The 11,904-nt window shown below is 38.6% G+C and overlaps 1 protein-coding gene across 1 annotated transcript in view; it reads right to left on the reverse strand.

Annotated features, from left to right (window-relative positions):
* Window positions 1-6,472: 6,472 nt before the first annotated feature.
* LOC137630111 (isochorismatase domain-containing protein 2-like) overlaps window positions 6,473-11,904 on the reverse strand; it is an 8,275-nt gene continuing 2,843 nt past the window's right edge. The window contains exons 2-4 of the mRNA XM_068361580.1: window positions 10,864-10,979; window positions 9,795-9,925; window positions 6,473-6,824 (exon numbers count right to left, since the gene is read on the reverse strand). Of these exons, the coding sequence (XP_068217681.1) occupies window positions 6,614-6,824; window positions 9,795-9,925; window positions 10,864-10,979 (458 nt within the window). The 3' untranslated portion in view covers window positions 6,473-6,613. The remainder of the gene's footprint in view (window positions 6,825-9,794; window positions 9,926-10,863; window positions 10,980-11,904) is intronic.

The raw sequence follows: 11,904 nt of genomic DNA on the forward strand, positions 1-11,904 counted from the left end.
TTTGATGTCTCTTCCTTTAGTGTTTCCTCGCATTTCGTGTGATTGTGTTTACGAATGTCTTGGTTCTTTTTTTTAATTTGTTTATTGTTTTGGATAGCTCTGTTAATTCTGTTTAATCTTTCTTAGATTTTCCCCTTGGTTCCAATATTTTCTTTATTAAGTTTTTTTATATTTCTTTTAGTTTTCCTTGATCTTGTCACACACACATATATTTATATATATATATATATATATATATATATATATATATATATATATATATATATATATATATATATATATATATATAAAGTATATATCTGTAAATGTATATATTTATGCTTATGTCATCATCATCATGAGCCATTGTTAGTCCACTGCAGGACAAGAGCCTCAGACATGTCCTTCCAACGGGCCTGTTTATGGTCTTTCTGTGCCAGTATATCAGTGCCATAGAAACTACCCCCTCCTCAGTGGGGGCACCGAGAACACAATATATCTGTATGGGCATTGTCTCAGAAAAAAATACTATACCAGCAAACGTTTTGAATAAACAAAATAAGATTGGCAGGTTTTGCCATCGTGGAATTATAGAAAAAATATAGAACACGTTTAAGGTTCGTATCTATTCTTCCCATCATGGTAAATGTAATTGTGAAACTTGACTTGTAAACTAATAAGAAACTCAGTTACCTAGCTCCCGTTGAATTGTTTTCATTATACTCCATTTTTTCCATTGCATAAGTGTTCCTACTTGAGCATACTTAAGAATATTATTAATAGTTTCTGTATTCATTATCCTCATTAAAAAGACTATACAAACTTATGCGAAGGCAATATAAAGTAGATAATGTTGTGTAACCTCGAGAAATTCTTTAGGGAATAAAATGTCAGGACTTATAATTTTGTTTTCTATTGGACTTTGCTATTATCTGACCATAGATAGACAGCTGTGAAATCATTTAAGGTTAAACTTCCTTAGAATCCCACCTAGCGCTTTTGTTGTAATTTGTATTTTTACTTTTCATAATCAATCATTCATTCTGCATGACAGGGGCTTTATTATGCAACTACATGTAGGTAGGCTCAAACTTTGTGAAGAGCAATGATTGACAATGAGGGAGACAGGTAGAGCCTTCCGGTCTGGAAGAGATGCATGGGGAACGAGTAGTGGCCTCCTGTCGCCTAAGTCTAAGAGCGGAATTCATCTCAATGGCAATATGAGGGTCTATTACTGGAATAGCACCCTAGAGAAGAGAGACAAACCTTTCACGATCCTCACTATGGAGAAAATTGAGTTTCAAAGGAAGTTCTCAATGGGTTCCCTAATGTTTTAGACGTGTCTTTAGGCGCGTCTGCCACTAGGCGAGTCTGATGGGCTAGCCGAGTCTCTTAACGAGATAAGACTGCCGACAAGACCTGCTCGGTGGCAGGGAGAAGCCATTTATCCTCAGTGGAATCACTCAAAAAAGGGAACCTAACAGATGAAAGCAGTCTTTCTCCCACAGGAAGAAGATCAATGCCTGCCATTGTTATCCGCGCTGCTTCCCGAAAGAAGGAAGGCCTCTGAAAAGAAGCTGGCATAGGAAGTCTCCCGCAGAAGTGGTGGATTAGATAAATTCTAAAACCTGTAGACAAGATCCCCCAAAGGGCATACCATGTAGGTGCAGGAAGTGTTTCCCGTGAACGGGAAAACAGACAAATCTCTGCCGTCACCGTAGGCAAATCTTCCCGAGGGAAAAAGGTGCCTTTCCAGGAATTTAAGAGACGGTATGATTTGTGCTTTGACCATAGCTCTGAGGACGTTTGGTACCGTATAGGGCCTCCCCCCCCCCTTTCTTTTTACGTTTTCTTTGGAAATGTCAAATCCGGGAAAATCAAGGAGATTGACTCCCTGGATGAGATTGTCGCCTGGCAACATCCCTATCTGGACAGTATCTTGATCAGATCTCGTAGAGAACCAAAGGAAAGGAAGAACCCTGGTGCCAAAGAACCTGGGATCTGGCTGTTCCTGAAGAGGTTGGATTTGATGAAGATTGATGCGGTCTTGTTGAACCTGTGGAAGTTTCTGCAGGCTGATGACCATGTCTATAGCTACCCACATTCGATATGACAGTAGGATCTCTCCTGAGATTACTCCAATCCACAGATCGTGGTAAAATTGAGAGGTCTTGGAGGAGCTTGAGACTGTTAGGATCAACCAGTCGTCCCGAAGTCTTTGGAGACAAGGCCGATCCTGAAGGGGAAGGTTGACCTTAGGGTAAAAACCCCTGTGACAACCTTCAGTGCTAGCTAACCTGAAGCACCATTCCCTGACATGACAGGCTGAAGATGGATGTCCAGTAAAGGGGACTAGTAGTATTAGTGCTAGTGGTTGATCCTGTACAGGAACCCATGGCTAACTATTTGTGTGATCGCCGCCCGCCTTCCCCTTGCCTAACAGGGTTTAAAGATCAAAATTGTTCCTCGAGGAGAGGCTGAAACTCGAGACTTCTGTAAAATTTGACCGAAGAAGCTCGGCGGTACCTTGACGAACCGCGTCTTCCCATGAGACTGGATGTTCTGATGGCGAGGATAAAGAGAGACCTACTAAAGGATGGAAGAGACAAGAGAGTATCTCTTATAGCTTGGATGTGGACTCAATGTCCTTGGTGAAAAACACAAGCTGAGTATTTCGAGCTCATAGGAGGGTTTTTTTTCATTACAGGAAAAACCTCACTCTAAGATGAGAAAGGAAGACATTCCTGGAACAAATCCGACCGAAGGGAGAGCTCCGGCTACGTAAGAGTCATTGTCCGAGTTCACGAACAAGACTGAGTCTAGTGAAGGGTTGTGCAAATATGTTTCTCCAGGAAAGGATTTCGTGAATGAAGGATGAAGGCTCTCACACGAAGGTCCAAGGGCATATAGGCTGACGTAGACCGGGGGCGCACAAGATGCTGACAACCTGAGGTGTTCTAGTAGGTCACCCATCCCAGGTTGACCAGAATTTTAGCAACTAAGAAGGCATAGCTGTCGTACTAGACAGCAATAAATTCAATTCTCTAAAACCAAGGGAATGAGAGGGGCCTGTAACCCCATGGGGTTGTGTCCCCGATGCAGGAAGAGGATCAAATTCGAAGAATCTGTCTCCCAAACCGCATCCGAGATCCGATTTGCGGCCAGAGCCTGCGTAAATAGCGCAGTTCCTATCCACGCAAAGTCGGCTCGTGAGGTAGTCCCATACCATAACGTGAAACAATGGAGAGGGATGTGCAGAAGCAGTAACCTGGTCCTTGAGGCACATTGTATGTAAACCATTCTGTAGTAGGAACGAGGAGTAGGTGAAGAACGTACATTCATGAGGGATGAACGCCTACGAACATGCCGCATTTAATGAAGAATCCAGGCTACCTGAATGCGGTTTCTTTGAAGTTCGGAGAAGGAGATGAAAACCTCGGGAATGAAAAAAACCCTGTTTGTGAGAACAAACAAACCCTAAAAGTTGAGAGGTATAAAGCGCCAAGTTTAAGCCCTTGTGCATTACCCTGGTCATCGATTGAGGTAGCTGGGTTAGGTTCCAAGAAGGAAATCTGTGTTAAACGTCTTAAACTCTACGTGGGAGGGCTACCGAAGTAGCATAAGCCCAAGAGAGAAGGCTATCTATGTCGTCTAAATGAGAGTACTTTCTGAAGAGAGACTCCTGGAAAGACCACACTTCAGTGAAGTGAGGATCTCAGACAGAACGGATCGTTCCAGAAGTGTCTTTACCCCGGAAGGCAAAGAATTTAGAGTTAAACTGTTAGAAGCTGAAAGAGGTTGGTGAATCTAACAGCAATCTAGAGAAGAGCTGCCTAGTGATGATCCTGAGCAGCTTAAAGATGATCACGAGTCAGCGAACAGCAAACGACAAGCAAGCAAACGGCAAGCTAGCGAACGTTGAGCTAACGAACGGTAAGTTGCTGCATGGCAAGTCAGCAAACATAGAGCTGTAAAACGTCGAGCCGTTGATCAGCAAACTGGCGGCCAGCAAGCAGGCGATTGGCGAGCTGGCGACTATTGGTGAGCTGACGACTGAAAAGCTGACAACCCGGGAGTTGCAATAAGCAAGCTGGGGAAAGGTCGAGATGCGAGCTGGTGATTGGGGAGCTGGCAATCGACGAGCTGGAGATTGCTGATCGGTGAGATAGTGAACAGCAATCTGATATGACGACCAGCAAGCTAGTGAACAGCAATCTGATATGATGATCGGCGAGCTGGCAATCAACGAACGGAGAGCTGGTGAACAGCACTAGAGTTTGACGATCGGAAAGCTGGCAATAGACAATTGGCAAGTTGGCGATTGCCGAATAACGAGCCTACAATTGGCGAGTTGGAGATCGGTGATCAGCCATCATGAGTTGGAGTTCAAAGTGCTGACGATTGGCAATTGTCAGTGATTGGCAATTGGCATCTGACAGGCTGGCGATCGGCGAGTTGACGTTGGCAATCTGATGATTGGCGAGTGACGAGATGGAGTTAGGTGATTGGTGAGTTGATGATCGGCAAGCTGACTATCAGCAGACTGAAGACCGGCGACCGGCAAGCTGATGATGGGCGAGTTGCATGAGTTTGAAGGGCGAGATGTGTCTGCTGAAGAGACGTGACAGCAGAGTGAGAAGAATCTGGGCGAGACGAGTGCTGGACGAGGTCTAATCCAAAGATGAAGAACGGGAAAGGGATGAACCCAATTCCTACTGAAGGAGAGACTAAAACAGATGAAGGAAGTCTCCCTGCAGGCGGGAAGGTGACTAACATCTTCTGCCGCTGTCAGCAATTCTCCCTGCAAGCAGGAAGACTGCTGAACAGTGGCTGGTGGAGGAACTCTCCCTCGGAAGGGAAAGTTCCAACACCTGGAGAAGAACCTCCGGGCAGCACACTCTGCTTCCCTTCCACAAGTTCTATCCCAAATCAATGGTGGACATTGAGTGTTGCCTAAGAAAGAAGACGAAGCGCGTTCTCTGGATTCCCCATGAAGGGGTTACCCGAAGAAAGAACAAATGTCAGCGTGAATGACGGAAATGGATGAATCCAATTCCTGCCAGAGAAATCCTCTGAAAGGGAAACCGAAACACTTGAAGGAAGACTCTCACGCTTAAGAAAAGTTACCATCATCTGCTGACACTGTCAGCAAGTCTCCTCACAAGCAGGAAGATTGTTGAACAGCGGCTGGTGGAGGAACTCTCCCTCGTAAAGGAAAGTTCCAACCCTTGGCAGCAAAAATCCGGACAGCACTCCCCACTTCCCGTAAATGAGCTCTATCTCAAATTGAAGGTTGACATAAAGTGTTGCCTGAGAAACGAAGCTGAAGCTTGTTTCTGAGTTACCCCGTGAAGGGATTTACCTGCAGTCTGAACAGCTACTGCTGCAGAGGTCCAGGACTGCCGCAATTGCAGGTGAAGAAGATGAAGGCTGGCAGGACCATCTGACTTCGCACACCTGTTGTCGGCTGCTAGCGTTGAAGAAAAACAAGCAATGAAGAATTAAAAATTCTCTTTGGGGGATGGAGACCTAACCCACCGATGGAAGAGGTTACCCTCCAAGAGACGCAGGAATCCAAAGCACCATCCGTGAAGAGGATCAACACCGAAGTCCAGCTCTGGGTAGGCTGCATAGGGTAGTTACATCTCGTTAAAAAGTCCTATGGGTAAGTTTCAGCATCACTATTAAATAGCGTACGGTTTGTTTAGTGACGGAACGAAGATTCTGTTCTAGCATCATTAAAAGCTACAGTCTGAAAGTTGATACCTTCAAGGTCTAATACTTTTCTTGCCATCTTTCCCTCAAACAAGGGCTTTATACGGCCAGTGTGTTTCCTGTCCCATTAGTATATATTGGGCCTCAATTCTAATACCCTCTTTGGCCCTAGTGCTATATCATATAACCCAAATTTCAGAAATCCATAGTCTACTAGTATACTGTATCTATTTGATTAGTTGCTAAAAGTATAAATGCAACTCTGTTGTGTTTAAAAAGTTGGGATGTTATTTTATCTATGAATAGATTATGTGTTGAGAATTAAAGTATATTCCTTATTGACTGATAACTCTTGTCACGCTGCTGCAGTACTATTGCCTCAAATTTACTGAAAATCATGAATTGTAATAGTTTGACCAACAAGTTATAGAGCTATAAGGCCAAAGGATTTGCCAACCAGTCTCATTCTTTTAGTTGTGTGTACTGTATATCATTCATTATCATCATACCTTATGTTTTCATGATTGTGAATAGGAAAGAGATAATTGAAATAGCTAGACATTGATATGCAAAGGAAAGGGAAGAAATTATGAAAGCATTATAGGATGGATTCATAAGAATGATGCGAAGAACCTTTAGGGTTGGCTTCAGTACATAGTGAGAAACAAAAGATGAGAGAACCACTTGCCATAAATAATATGAATCTGAAAATCAATTACAGTACTTTAAAGTTCGAAAGGGGAATGTTTCTTTTTTTCTTACAAATGACAACAAATGATTTGAAATATATCAAATTTATTTGTTCATATACAGTATTATAATGCTAAAAATTGCTATTTATAAAGCAGCAACCGCTAATATAAACAATTACTGTATAATATAATTTGAAAAAAAAATTAAATTTCTTTGCCCAACAAAATCAAAGTTTTGGACCACAGGCATCTCTAATCGCAGTAATAAGAGGCTGCTGGCGAGCTGCTAAAAGACCGGTATCTGGTGCAGATTCCCATATAATCTTTTGCAGTTGCTTGAAGGATGGATGAGAAGAACCCCCGGCTAGGCCAAGAATCACAGATTCACTTGTGGTAAGGAAAGCCCCAGAATCTCTCATCCTTTCAAATGAATACATTCTGAAAGTAAGAAACAGAACATCTAATTTTAAAGTTTGTCTTCATGATGGATGATGAGATTAATATTCTCAATGAAACTTAGAACATACTTTGATTACTTTGATACTGTTTTAGAGGGAAAATTAGTGCAAAAATAAGTTTTCTAACTTTCTGCTCAAATATATGACTGAATCTTTGAAAACAGTTTTTTTTTATATACTATCCCTCTTTCATTTATATCCACAATCATGATCTTTTTGACTCTCCACAAGGCACTGCTTTTTTTGTCTGATAAACATGATGTATTAGTCTTAGCATTAGGTACCTATCAATCAGCTGACTCACTTTTCATGTAGTCTGAATAAAAGACAGTGAGATATATAAGGCTGTGATGAATGAACTCAATCCTTTATATGAGTAATAAGCTTGTATTACAAAATAATTACATCATAACCCCGACACTAAAATTGTATACGACTGAATTACAATTCTGGCGAGATGATCTGCTCTAAAAGCTGAACAAAACAACTACTCATAAATCGTAAAATCCTTCAGATTTTAAGTATTACAGATTACTTGTAATATTCTTACATGGTCCTGCAGTTGCCTTGACTACTGCTATATCTAAAGGGCATGATTTCACTTGATTTCTATGAACGTAACTTTAAGCATATTCAAGTATTAGAAGAAGGCAAACAATTTGTAAACATAAAACAACCTTTCCATAGCAAAAGACTTATTGGATGATCGATTACAGTAAAAGCATAAGCTCTAGAAAACTCCTGATCTAGTTGTAGAGGAGTTACAGGTTATCATCATATTCTTGAACTCTTGAATTCTACTGAAAACTAATCTTAATAAAGGAAATACCAGTGGTGAAAAAAATATATGCCTCTAGGTTATACCACAAGTGCATGAAGGTCTTCTTCTATGCCAAAAGGTTTGTCAAGCAATAGTCTGGGACCTTTGTGTTCAAGTTTGAGGCAAACGTGTCCCCAAAGGAGTAACATGCCACAGAATCAAACCCCTTCTTATTTGGAAGAACAGACTCCCTACTCAAAGTATCTGAAAGAATTTTAATCTTTCTTAAAATCAAACTTAAGTGTATGAACAGCCTCCTCTCTTTTACTAATGCAAAGATGGCAATGATTAAATGGAAAATGCTTATGAATCTGGAGTTCACTTGAATAACAGTCAGAGTTGTATGACAACTGATGGACTGTTAATAGGTTGATAAAATCAAAATTGACACTAATACCAACTAACAGTGCTCAAGTCCTAAAGGATGGTGAATATATTATTATTATTACTATTGGTTGGAAAAGCAGAATGCTACAAGCCCACATGCTCCAATGGGGAAAGTAGCCCAGTGAGGACAGGAAATAATAGAATAGCAAATGAACTACACAAAATTTAAAATATTTTCAGATCAGCATTCAGCAGCAAAGAAAGAAAAAAGTAGTTTGAACTTCCATCAGTTCAAGTGTATATTTGATATGTGAAAAATATAGGAGTGGAATAACAACCATGGCGGGATTAGAAGGGGTAGTTGGCTTGATGTATTAAGCCTTATAGAGTAAAAGAAAATGGCATTAACACATATGCATAAAAATTGAAGTACTTTCACATGCATGAATATGTAAGTTACCGTATGTTGCCAATTTGCCTAAAATATGAAGGAAAGCTTTTAAGATGAAAAATACCACTTGGAGTGCAGGGATATTTATGTAAAATTTATATTGCTGTGACCAGGTTCTTAAGGATTACTAGTCTAGAAGATGAATTCCCTAAACCTCCTTTGAAGAGTCTGCAAACTCAAAATTCTCCAATGAAGAAGAGAGAGGAACTTTTACTTTCAGGCTGTCATCCAGCTGTAATAATGGGTACACTTTTATCTCTGGAAAAACTGCCACAATAAGAGTCTACTAAAAGCACTAGTTTCAAAAAGCTATTAAGTTGTACAGTATCTTGAAAGATATTTCCTGAATTGACTGTGAAGAATAAGTTTATGTAGGGAAATCCAGTGATCTGGACACAGTTTAGATACACTTTTCACTACATCCATTGAATCCACATGTAAAATAAAAAAAAATAAAAAAGTATTTTTCCTTCTGTACTAGGCTTTGAACCAAACCAAGTTAGTAAGAATGGGTTTCTAACTAGTGTCCACGAGGCTATGAAGATGCCATATGTATGTAAGTGTATAAGTTGTGAGTAAATTTTAATATATATATAAATATAAATATTTCCTCTTCAGTGAATTTAAATATTTAAAATTGGAAAAGTAGAAATAAACTATACTAGTTACCATCTACAAGAGAGAAGAAACTGGAACAAAAATGACTACAAAATTACCGAGGGACTCATTCTGCATCAAATAGAAGAAAAAAAATCTTCATGGCCCACATCTAAGCAAAAGGTAGAAAAACCATACAAAAATAAGTGGAAGGTTCTCTTCTGGATTGACTAGTAACAGAACGGATTTTAATAGTATCCAGGGTCCCTTTACACTTCACCTTTAAAGGAGTAATTCAAAGATGAAGAAATGAGTGGAAATTTTTCTGCCATGCTGTTCAGCTATCAGTCCAGTAACATGATGTCATAGAACCTAGTGAGTGAGTTGTATAAATTCATATTCTAGGCTGAGAATGTTATCTTTATTGAAAAGTGACATGAAAATGTTGATTTCTTCATGTTCATACACTTGGATGGAGAGCTTTCACATGATGTAATACATTTTGTGAAATAATGTAACCTTTAGACGGCCAAAATTTATGCCGCCCAATGTCATAAGTTTGTAGTACATAGATAGCCATCATCAACCTTGAAGGGCCAAAGCACTCATTACAAACCAGAGGTAACCATGGATATTGAAAGAAGATTAAAGGAGAATAACTTCATGAATAACTACAGTGGAAAAAAAGAGGGGATAAAAAAATAACACATTAATAGAATCGTCAATAACAAAAGGACAATAAAAATTTCTCATACCTGTCTACCATGGATCGAGAAGAGCATGCATCTACCACCAGATGGACATCTAATCCAGCATCAAGAAAATCAAGAGCAGTTTGTTGCACACAGACATGGGATTCAATGCCACACAGCACAATAGCTTTTACCTATAATGCAAAGTACAGTTAAAATTAGACCAGATAACTTGCAATATACAGTACTTAAGAAAAATTCACCAGTATTGAACTTTCATACTTTATTTTTACAAAAAGTAAATATTGTATGAACATTTATTAGTATATATAACTACTTTTTTTGTTATGATAAGTCAAGTTTTGGTATGGAATTTTTGAAAATATAAATATCTGAACATAGAATTACAAAAACAAAATAACTTGAAAGTTAAATATTTAAACAAAAATAAAGAATGCTCAATGTAACACATATCAGATTTAAAAAAATACATACAGTACCAGTAGTAAAGATATCAAAGTTACCTTGTTTTTGCACATCTAACAGAAATTTTGAAAGCAAATCCTACACTTGAATAACAATAAATCAATTGGAATTTTATAACCAACGTAGGAGTTCTGAAGGAAGGTTTTTCTTATTCAATGGAAATTCATTTAGGTTGATTGTACCTAATTAATAATGGAGATCAAAAGCAAAATTGATAGAAAAGGAATCTCAAAGGTGCACAGTTTGTGTACAGATAGTTACTAAACTAAGTTCCTGTAAAAGAACTGAAAATAAATTGTTACAGTAACAGGACCTATTTTAGTTAGTATTTTCATTATCTAACCCAATACTATGTGAAACATTTTATCTAATTAATATAAATAAGTAAATAGGAAAGAATATTCTTTGCATTGGCTTATGCAGAAGAAATATGCCCAAATAAAATATTTATTTTTTCTTTGAGGCAAAGAATGTAATTTTGAGTTTGTATATTTTTCCCATCTAATTTTGAAACCATGCAATCTGGTGTAATAAAGTTCTATTTATGTACATAAATAGCTTCAATGAAAACAGAAGAAACTATCTAAAATCACTAATACATCTGGTACAGTTCATTTCAAGAAAGTAAATGCATAACTTGGCAAACCTCTTTATCTTTGATGATTTCCTGCACTGGAGGAAGGCACATTGAAAATTTTGTTTTATCAAAAATTGGAACTCCATATTCCTGGACCCCCAACTCAGGCACAGTGCTTCCTAAACCTGAAAACAATCGACAGGTTGATAAACACAAGAAAAGAACACATCTTGACCTATTACAAAAGACAATCAATTCTCTTTGGCTATACAATAGTGTGCCAAACATCTCAGAAAGGAGCATAACTGTTTTTATATACAGTATAGATTAAAATAAGTGAAAGGTGAAAACCACTGAAAACTGGCATAAAAAAGACAGCTGAAGTATTATGATGTGTGATATCTTAGAAAAAATATATAGCCTACCTGTATAGAGGAAGACATTTACATAATAAAGCAATACAAAGGCAATTAAAGAGAAGAAATAACTTAAGGCTCTAGTATGGAACTCAGGTAGAGAAGATGAAATGCAGTAGAATTATTTAGGGAAAGGGGAGGGAAGGTAACAGGCATAGGCCTATGGCAGTGGCAACTGTTTATCACTAGTTTTATTATTAAAGATAGTAGGTTGGTCAGGGCACCAGCCACATATTGAGATACCACCCGAGAGTTAGGCCAAACATTACTACATTGAATCTCTCCCTTTGGTTATGGCTCATTTTTCCTTTGCCTACATACTTAATAGTCAGGCCTATTTTTTTCCACATTTTCCTCTGTCCTCATAAACCTGACAACACTGAAATTACAAAACAATTCTTCGTTGCTCAAGAGGGTAACTACTACACTGTAATTGTTCAGTGGCTACTTTAATCTTGTTCTCTAATCTTGGGTAGTGCCATAGCCTCTGTACCATGGTCTTTCACTGACTTTGAGTAGAGTTCTCTTGCTAGAGGGTATACTCAGACACACTAGTTTATCTTATTCACTCCATCTTATGATTTTGAAGTTTTTATAATTTATAAATGAGAGATTATAAATGAAAGATCAATTTTAATGTTTTTACTATTCTTAAAATATCTTAACCCTTCTACCCCCAGGCTCTTTGGGAATT

The sequence above is a fragment of the Palaemon carinicauda genome, chromosome 38 (assembly GCF_036898095.1).
Source record: "Palaemon carinicauda isolate YSFRI2023 chromosome 38, ASM3689809v2, whole genome shotgun sequence".
In the NCBI taxonomy this organism is placed as follows: domain Eukaryota; kingdom Metazoa; phylum Arthropoda; class Malacostraca; order Decapoda; family Palaemonidae; genus Palaemon; species Palaemon carinicauda.